Genomic DNA, 10,964 nt, shown 5'->3' with positions numbered 1-10,964 from the left:
TACTGATCCGGCTCCGATCCGGTCCGGACAAAATTGAAAAAATCCAGCCGGATATCCAATCCGGCTCCGGTCCATGCTCCGCACTATGTGCTACTAGGGCTACTATCAGTTAGATTCCGTAACTTAGCAGCAATCCTTTGCAAAATTGAGAAGTGTTGCCTCTATGTCGCCACATTTTTCAAAAAAGCTGGATCTAATTTATGATAAAGGAGAGAGCCGGAGTAACACAACATTTACTCCTGCTCCAAAGCCCTGCATGTGTGTGGGTAACAAAACTCTACGCAGTATTAAGTCACCCTCGATCTGCTTAAAACCATGACACAGTAACATCTGTGGTTGAACACGTGAAATCTGTCAGGTAGATCGCCTTTGTACTCTCTGGACTAGCCCAATTTTTTTGAAGGAGTCTCACTCTGTCACTATTACTATAGGACACTATATGCTATTACCATCATGTTCTTGTGAGATCCCCTGTTGTGATCTGAGTGTATCCACTTCATTCCGTTATTTCGTCATTATTCGTGTACAATGTTATTGACCGTGGCACAAACGGCCGTCATGCGATAAGCGCCATCCTTTTTGTTTAATAAACAAAAACTCTGTAACTATGACAATAAACAAAAGGGTTAATATGAGGCTGTGAATTTGGATGTCTCCGACCGAATGACTCTTTTGATTGTTATTGGGACTCCAGTGCAATATTTCTGTGACATTCAGGTCCTTTCATCACGTATTTTCTGTACTAACGGGGGATTGTGCGGTCAAGTCGGACGGCTACGGAATTGCTAACATTTTGCAACGACGGCAAGATAAATGTAGCTGCAACGATTTTCTTCGAATGCAATGGATATCTCACTGAACTTTCTCCAGCCAAGTCCGTGCAACGATATTCACCGCTGCTATGACTGTCCCGGCGATAATAGTTTGAAGGATAGCGGAAATACGCAATGGGCAGCCACGGGAATATTTCGTGCAGGCCAGAGTCGCTTCTGCACCGTGGGCAGTAAAGAGCTATTCGAAAATTTCGATCTGGTGGACCCGCAAGTAATGCTTTTCGAAGAAAAGGGGCTTAACATATTTTAAGCAATGCTATATATACATATTTTAAGTATAGAGAAGAATGTTGATTGATAGGACTGGGCATACAGTGGGCAGTGGGCACGACGATTCGTGTACTCGAATCCGAATGGAGTTATCGTTAGTCGATTTTTAAGTAACGAAGTATAGCTCCAAGAGTAGTAAAAAGAACGAAAAATATAGCTTCAATGCGTTATTCCCACCATTGGAGCCTCATCAAGACCTTGCAGTTGGCCGACACTCAGAATTGAAAAACAAGTTGCACAAGCCTAATAACATTCATGGTACGTACGGTTATAAACAAAAATCGATTTAAAACAAACTTGTTTAGAACACGCATTTTTTTAAACCATGCCGGTACGATCCTACAGTTGTGGCGTCACTGTGGATTGATATTGACAATTGAAACTATAGGATAAATAAATATCATTTGACGTAAAAGGTTTCCGAACCATTTTAAACGAACCAAAAATATATTTGACCAGGACTACATCGTTATGCACATTCTTCGTCATCAGAACATCCTTGAACTTTGAGCTGACGACGATTTCGAGTGTTCCAGCGACGTTCTTGATTGGTTATTTTGAATTCTTTTTTATCACTGCGTCCATACAAAACATCAATAGATATCCATGAGTAATGATTTTATTTTTCGGGAAAATAATAATCATATGGCCTACTTCTAGACATGTAGGCCTAGTTCAGTGGTGACAGAAGATATGATCAACTCTGTTACATCACATCATGTCTTGTGTCGAATTGTTAACATGTGTATCTTGATGCAGATAAAAATATCAGAACTACCGACTATATTATAATCATTGTCAAACGAAATAACATCCTTGAGACCAAAAATCATGGAATGTAAATCGATGTGTCCTGCAATATTCACGAGACTTGATGCATACCAGTCTGCCCTCGAGACTACCATACCACAATCTGACATATCGATCCTGCCTACCGAAACAGGCAGCATTCATTTTTGTCGCTTACTTTTGTGTTATACTTTCTTTTATCCAGTGTGCATGCCTCTTATTTACATGCTGTAGGCCAAGGTGGGTGTCTGATTAAAAGACTACATACCAGTGTTGGGATGACTCGAGTCATGACTTGACTCGAGTCATACTCGAGTCACCTTTTTCGTATGACTTGACTTGACTCGAGTCACTTTGCTAAAATGACTTGACTTGACTTGACTCGGCGTATCAGCAATGTGGATTGACTCGTGACTCGGAGCAAAATTCACGAGTCAATTTCAAAGTCATCAAGTAAAAATCACCTTATCTTGCATCTTGTTCGCCAAACTTTTGTGTAACCCATGAGAGCGACCGATCATTAAATGATATAGTGCGTTTTACTGAGCCCCCATCTCCAATAAAGATATTGACCAAAAACGAAGTGATCGAAGCTACAGCTTACGTTGCCGTAAACTAGAAGTAAAGTACTTTCATAGCAAAATATATATTTGTGTTCTCTGTTCTTACCTTAACCGAACCTCTTGTTTTATTGAAATTGTAATCGAATAGAGTTTATATACTCCTCAACCATTGGCGCAGACTCAAATTGTATCATATCAATATGTATAAATGGGTAGGTCTACTGTATTGCATCTTCTCAATTCGTTTCTCGATTCTCTATCTTGGCTGGTAACTATGAAATGAGGCTATGCAATTACTTACGCAGTTCAACAGTTCTATGTTTTTGTGAGCGATACAGACCTTATTGCATGTATATTCAACTCTATATTCGTTCATCGGTTCAGAATCAATGACCAATTAATCTGTTATTCAGAGACCTAGCGAAATGCAATGACGTAATCAAGCTTCATACTTCTAAAAGGCAACTTGACTTGAATTTTGACTTGACTCGTGACTTGACTTGACTTGACTCGACTAGACTCGAGTCACCTCCAAAAATAGACTGACTTGACTTGACTCGAGTCACCTTCGAAAATCGATTGACTTGACTTGACTCGAGTCAAAATGTGCAATGACTCGAAATGACTCGTGACTCGAAAATAGTGACTTGATCCCAACACTGCTACATACCACGTCATGTCTGCACCTTCATGTCTTCTCGTTATATCGCAATCGTGTGGTGTATCACTTTGATAAAATTTTCAATAAAATGACGATGATGTTGATGACGATAGGCTTTACGTGGTGATGGAAGTATCCATCAAAAAAGAGAGCATCAAAGATTTAAGTTATGACTTAAATTTCCCTTGAAAGTGCTGCTTTTGAGAATGTCCTGATGTCGGTGTCGTTCCGATTGAGGACATTGTTCATCAGCGTTGCGGAGGGTCTTCCTTTATTCGTTCTTCTTTCATCTTGATACGTTATTGACTGAAGTCGCGATTTCGGACTTCAAGAGCCATAAACGTTACGGTTCAATAAACCTTGTATGACCTTTGTGACGTAACTGTTATATAGTTCACTGCTGTTCAGTTTCGCCCTCGTTGCCTGCTTTGTATCAGTTGCTAATATTTCGACTATCAATCTTATTCAATCGTATTTACCTCGCAATTTTTATAGATCCTAAAATAATTATTATGAATAGTCTGATTCGAAATTTGTAACTGTCCTCAAGGAAACACCGTCAAGTAAGTATATATTGATTTATCCGGTACTAAACAATTTGTGTTAATTCGCTGTGTATTAATGCTTTCAGAAAACCGTTTTTCGTCTGTATAAAATAAAATCTAACGAAGCAGGCAGAAACGCGTCATCTTGGGGTGTTGGATAGGACAGTTATATATCCATTGTGTATACGTGGAAGATTCCACCCCTCTTTCGCGGTTACATAAAGTTTTTTGACGAATCCACTCAACAAGTGCACCAATCAACAAAGAAAACTCAACTGTCATTGTCATGGATTTCAACAACCAAACCAAAGATCCTGATCTGGATGTGACGCCGAGACGCGAAGAAGACAACAAAGTCACCAAAACAAAAGACAAACCAAAGTCTTCAAGGTCTCATGGTGCCAGATCAAAATCATCAGTTCAAACGAGATCCATGTCAAAGGCTTTAGAGCACAAATACTTGAAAGCGAAAAGTTCAAGCAAATCAAGTTCAAGTCATCGGTCATCAACAGGTACCGGTACTTCTACATCAAGTCATTCTACTAAATCTCGCTATAGTGGAATGAATGTTGAAAATGTCGTAAATTATCACCGGAAACTGCAAGAAATATGCTCTGCACGAGCAAAACAGGATATTGAAGATATCCAGGCTTCAATGAACACTGAAATACAATCAATTAAAAATCAAACTGCGTTGGCCCGAGCCAATCTACAAGAACAAAAAAAGAAGTTGGCAGAAGATCTACGAAAGAAACTAGATGAAGAAAAGAGGAAGTTGGAGGAAGAACAGAGGAAGTTGGAGGAAGAGCAGAGGAAGTTGGAGGAAGAAGAACAAGAACTACAAAGACGGCAAAATCAACAATGTGAAATGATTAAACAAAGGATGCAGCAAAATGCTGACGAAACAGCTCGTCGTGTAAGACGAGAACATTTGCAAAATACATGTGAACTAGAACTAGAACTCACTAGACGTGGTGTATCAACGCAAAGTTCACCTCAACTGACAGCGGAAGAACTGCAGCCATCTGAAAACAGGAGCCTGGCTCCTCAAGTAAGCAATGTTCCAGAACAACTACAGCAAGCAAGTGCTGCTATTCAACCTACGAACAATGTAATAACTTCAATTGCTGAAGCGTCTACAAGTGTTGCTCCAAATGTAACTCCACCGATATCTTCGAATACTTCATACGCAGGTGTGGCTATTCCTTTTAATATCATGTCTCACAGTTCTCGCCAAATTTCTAATGCTATGAATGAGAATGTTTGTGTGCGTGAAAGATCTAACAGTAACTGTGTGACTGCTCGTTTGAACGCATGCATTGCACCCAAAAATCAATCGCCTGTAATTGATGCCGAAAATAGTCGCTTTATTGTAGCGCCTCCCATGATTGATACACAAATAACTCCTAATTTGCCTAGTTCCTTTGCATCTGGTAGCGTACAACCCTTTGTGCCAGCTAATTCAAATCAAGCAGCTACAGCAGGCTGCGCAGTTCAAACAGCTGCAAACTCTGATCTCAATGTAAAGCCTAACCAACCGACAAGCTTGTTTCAATGTGAGAATCCGTATGTCATTCACCAGGTTAAACCTAGTGATCAAATTGTCCCATTAAAGTTGGAACCAAAATGTTTTAGTGGCGACCCAATTGAATTTGATACATTCAAGGAAATGATAAATGCTACTTTGAATCGTCAACCATGGTCGCAAAAGCAGAAGTTGATGCATCTTTTGCAATATACCCGTGGTATTGCCAATACTTTTGTTAAAGCTTGTGAAGATATGGAAAACTGCTTTGATGAAGCTCTTGCGGTATTGAGAGACAATTTTGGCCAACCGTTCCAAATAAGTGACCGCTACATAAACACTGTTATAAATGGCTTGAAACTTGTAGAAGGTGACAACGATTCTCTGCTGTTATTTCATGCATCGTTAACTGCTTGTACCAATAAGTTGACCAAATTTGGAAGAATTCGTGATGTTTCACGCTCTATGGTTGAACAAATTGCCGAGAGACTTCCCCCTTCTTGGCAGCCTGGTTGGAGAACCTTAGTGGCGGAGGTCACTTTTGACCTGAAAACCGAACTGACTGTTGAACATGTAAATGACTATGTTCGCCAGAAAATTAGAGAAATCACTAGTAAATATACCAACCCTCATCATGAAATATCCAAGAAGCAAGTGACGGGTGTATTCAAAACTGGCAAGCCCAAGGCATCATTCAGCACACAAGTTGTGACTCCAACATTGGAACTTTGTTTCATGTGCAACGAAAAGCATTTCTTGAATCAATGTGTCCAGTTCCGCAAAATGCAGTATCCTGATCGCGTTGAATTCGTAAAAACCAAAGGGCTCTGCTTCAAGTGTCTAAAGTCAGGACACTTCGGAAAAGCATGCAAACGCATTCAAGCTTGTATAAGGCCTGGTTGCAAAGGCAATCATACAACACTTCTTCACCCACCTGAAGAAAAGATAAAAGAGGTTGCTAACAAAACCTTGGATTCAGCAAATGAACAAATTGAAGGCCAAGGCAAAATTTCTGATTCAAAAGAAGCTACCTCTTTCTTCAGTGCTTCCTGCGATGACAATGAATATGATGATGATGAATGTGTGACTTTGAATGTAGTTCTGGCAAGACTACGGATCGTTGGCACTGACAAGTACATCGTCACCTTGGCATTGATTGATAATGCAAGCAATTGTTCATTCATATCTGAAGAACTGGTGAAACTACTCGGTCTCGCTGGGCCCGAGCGAAACGTAACTTTCCAAACAATCGAACCATCTAAAAATACCAAGAGGTCAACCATTGTTCGTGGTTTAGAGATTTCTGATTACGAGGGATCAGAATACGTACCTCTGAAGTCACTGATATCTACAAAGAAAATCGCTCTAGACAACGACCTGCGGCCAACACAAAGTGATGTACATCAATTTCGACAATTTGAAGACATCCCAATCCCAGATCTTTCTGGAGACATCGGTCTGCTGATTGGTAAAAACAACCCCAAAATTCATAAGCCACTGGAAACTATCTACGGACCTGAGGATTACTTCGCAGTGAAAAGTGCCATCGGATGGATGTTTACATGCCCAAAACAATCCGAACCTTTCAAACCTCACACCTATTTCATTCAAACCAATCCAAACCCTTTGTGCAGGATGTGTCACGATGATGTCATTTCCATAGCAAATGACAAAACTGAACTCTCTGTAAATGATAAACTATTTATGGAAAAGGTGTCATCGACAATCCTACTTGACTCGAACGGGCACTACCAAATGGAATTACCATTGAAACATCCGGATTTAACACTGCCCGACAACAAACATCAAGCAAAACAAAGAATCAATTATCTGCAGAAAAGATTCCAAAAGGATCCAAAGTTCTTCGATGAATACAAAGTTTTCATGTCTGACATGATCACAACTGGATATGCCGAGAAGGTTCACAATGATGGGCCAGTTGGTAAAACCTGGTACCTGAGTCATCACGGTGTGTATCACCCTGAAAAGAAGACTATTCGCGTCGTTTTCGATGCCTCTGCAAAATTCAATAACCTGGCATTAAATGACCTTCTGTTGCAAGGGCCAGACCTAACAAACAACCTTGTTGGTGTTTTATCGCGCTTTCGCAGAAATGAAGTTGCGATCCAAGGTGACATTCGATCAATGTTTCACCAGGTTAAGGTTGATGAGTCTGATAGAGACCTGTTACGCTTCCTGTGGTGGAAGGATAATGATCCAAACCAACAACTTGAAACGTACCGCATGACTGTGTTTTTATTTGGGACTGTGAGCAGCCCTAGCTGTGCCAACTTTGCTCTACGAACTGTCGCTGAAGACAACAAAAATGCCTATGACATTGATGTCATAAATGCGGTTCAAAAGAACTTCTACGTTGATGATTTTCTTGATTCCTGTGAGGATACTCCTGCTGCAATTCGTCGTGTGGAAGATGTCAGCTCTCTGCTAAGCAAAGGTGGATTTGAACTGACAAAATGGGCAAGCAATTGCAGAGAAGTACTGGCAGCAATACCGGAATCAAACAGAGCCAAAAACCTGAAAAATATTGACTTGTTAACTGATGAGCTACCGATGGAGAAGACATTGGGGCTTGCGTGGAATATAGAAGATGATTCGTGGTGCTTCCGCGTCAAAGAAAAACACAAACCTTGTACCAGAAGAGGAATTCTGAGTATCGTGAACTCAATTTTTGATCCGCTGGGAATGGCTCAAACTATAGTGCAACCAATGAAGGTGTTGATGCAGCACTTATGCAAAAATAACTACAATTGGGATGACCCGTTACCTGAAGAAGCCACGAAGATTTGGTGCGACTGGTTATCTCAACTACAGAAGCTTGAAAACTTTACGATTCCAAGATGTTTCAAACCGTCAAAGTTTGGACAGGTGACAAGAATCGAACTTCACCACTTCTCAGATGCCTCTGAGTTGTGCTACGGTGCAGTATCTTATCTGAGATATGTGAATGATGCAGGTGAGATTCACTGTTCTTTTGTCTGTGGAAAAACAAGACTCGCCCCCATTAAAGGTTCTACCATTCCGAGAATGGAGCTATGCGCTGCAACAATATCTGCCAGTAATAACAAATTTCTGCTAAAAGAGCTGGACCTGCCTATTGACGATTCATACTTCTGGACTGACAGCACAACTGTTTTGAGATATCTCACAAACAAAGACAAAGCTTTCAAAACCTTTGTTGCGAACAGAATCAATATGATAAAAGAGTCTTCAGAATTATCGGACTGGAGGTATGTACCTTCAAAACAAAACCCTGCTGATATTGCTTCTCGGGGCCAGACTGTTTCTGAATTCTTGACTTGCGACATGTGGAAATTTGGTCCAGAGTTCTTATGGAAAGATTCTTCGGAGTGGCCTCAACAACCAACATTTCTAGAGGAGTTGTCTGGTGATGACCCAGAAATCAAAAAGCCAAACAAATTGTGTTTTCTTACAATTACCACTCCAAGTTCTGTTCTTGATGAACTCATCTCCAAGATCTCAAGCTGGACTCGACTGAAAAGGGTGCTGGCATGGGTTTTGCGCTTCAAAAGTAATCTTCTTGCCAAAGTGAGAAACAAACAACCAAATGCAAAGCTGACAAACAAGGCATTGACTTTAACCGAAGTTAAAGCTGCTGAAGAAATGCTTATACGTCATGAGCAAACAAAGCACTTCTCTGAAGAAATAGAAAGACTGAAGACTGATGAACAAATCAAAAGATCCAGCCCGATCTACAAATTGCTACCATTTCTGGATAATGGGACCCTCCGGGTTGGAGGCAGAAATCAAAATGCTCCTATTGGTTACGACTCAAAACATCCGATAATCATCCCAAAAAAGAGTCCAATTGCAGAATTGGTCATTCGAGATGCTCATGTGTCATGTGGCCATAGTGGCCGGGAATATGTTATAGCCCAAGTCAGAGAAAGATTTTGGATTGTCACAATCAATTCCAAAGTACGATCCGTTCTGAAAAATTGTGTCTCATGTAGGAAACGTCAACGAAAACCAGAATCTCAACAAATGTCTGATCTACCATCTGATAGAGTAACTCCGAATGATCCGCCGTTCCACGCAGTTGCGGTTGACTGTTTTGGTCCGTTTTTGGTAAAGCGTGGTAGATCTGAGTTAAAACGATATGGCGTTTTGTTCACTTGCCTTACCACTCGCGCTGTCCATATTGAAATTGCGAATAGTTTGGACACTGATTCTTTCATTATGGCACTGCGTCGCTGTATTGCACGCCGTGGACAAATCAGTTTGATACGGTCAGATAATGGCAGCAACTTCACATCGGGTGAGAAAGAGTTGAGGCAAAACATTTTAACTTGGAATCAAACAAAAATACAAGATTTTTTGGTGCAAAAACAAATAACTTGGTTGTTTCAGACCCCTTGTGCATCCAATCATGGTGGTGTATTTGAAAGACAAATTCGAACAGTGCGAAAGATTTTGGGTGCTTTGTGTGATGAACAAATATTGTCTGATGAATCGCTATTAACATTGATGTGCGAATGTGAATCAATTATGAATAATCGCCCCATTTCAACCGTGTCTAGTGATCCTCATGATCTGACCCCAATAACTCCTAACAGTCTGTTGTTGTTGAAAGATAAACCCATGCTACCACCTGGTGTGTTCAATGTCAAAGATATTTACTCCCGAAAAAGATGGAGGCAAGTCCAGTACTTGGCTGATCTTTTTTGGACAAGGTGGAAGAAACAATACCTTCCACTACTTCAGATTCGCCAAAAATGGAATGAAAAGAAAAGAAATATCACTGTAGGTGATGTTGTGCTTGTGTTGGATCAAAACCTACCTCGTAACATGTGGTTGCTAGGTCGTGTGATTGAAACCCTACCTGACAAGTCTGGGTTGGTGAGAAGCGCGAGAGTGTTTACTAAAACGAATATTTTGAAACGACCCATAAACAAATTGGTGCTTCTCTGTGAAGCTCCTGACTGTTAAGAGCTGAAATTTGTTACAGTTTTTTGAGTATTGTAACCTTTCATTTCTTTGTGTTGTCGTTGTGAATTTGCAGTTGTGTAAAAATTGCCAAACTTGCATAAATTCAAATTTTCAATTTTTAAAGGGCCAGGATGAAGTCGCGATTTCGGACTTCAAGAGCCATAAACGTTACGGTTCAATAAACCTTGTATGACCTTTGTGACGTAACTGTTATATAGTTCACTGCTGTTCAGTTTCGCCCTCGTTGCCTGCTTTGTATCAGTTGCTAATATTTCGACTATCAATCTTATTCAATCGTATTTACCTCGCAATTTTTATAGATCCTAAAATAATTATTATGAATAGTCTGATTCGAAATTTGTAACTGTCCTCAAGGAAACACCGTCAAGTAAGTATATATTGATTTATCCGGTACTAAACAATTTGTGTTAATTCGCTGTGTATTAATGCTTTCAGAAAACCGTTTTTCGTCTGTATAAAATAAAATCTAACGAAGCAGGCAGAAACGCGTCATCTTGGGGTGTTGGATAGGACAGTTATATATCCATTGTGTATACGTGGAAGATTCCACCCCTCTTTCGCGGTTACATTGACTTCACGACATTGTCATTATAGGTTTTCGAATTATGTGTGCAAGAAATTTAGCTTGTTGGTGATCAATGAATGCTGAGAGGTCTTCAGTGCGACAGATTCTATGAAGATTGTGATTGCTAATTTTGAATGCGTGATCGGTTCCCCTTCGAGTGTATAGCCTCCGTGTACCATTTTTCGCAAAAATTGTCTGTAGCAGACATCCAGGACGCTTCTTTG

General features: G+C 40.3%; 1 protein-coding gene across 1 annotated transcript; it reads left to right on the top strand.

Annotated features, from left to right (window-relative positions):
* The first annotated feature begins 3,527 nt into the window (after positions 1-3,527).
* Positions 3,528-10,734, top strand: LOC145459054 (uncharacterized). The gene has a single exon (XM_080337633.1). The coding sequence runs from the start codon at positions 3,948-3,950 to the stop codon at positions 10,152-10,154; it is 6,207 nt and encodes a 2,068-aa protein (XP_080193759.1). The 5' UTR covers positions 3,528-3,947; the 3' UTR covers positions 10,155-10,734.
* The last annotated feature ends 230 nt before the right edge of the window (positions 10,735-10,964 follow it).

The sequence above is a fragment of the Botryllus schlosseri genome, chromosome 16 (assembly GCF_051294905.1).
Source record: "Botryllus schlosseri isolate E-star chromosome 16, Bs_hap1, whole genome shotgun sequence".
Taxonomy (NCBI): Eukaryota; Metazoa; Chordata; class Ascidiacea; order Stolidobranchia; family Styelidae; genus Botryllus; species Botryllus schlosseri.
Note: the sequence above shows the minus strand (reverse complement) of the source record. Positions and strands in the feature narration are given on the sequence as shown.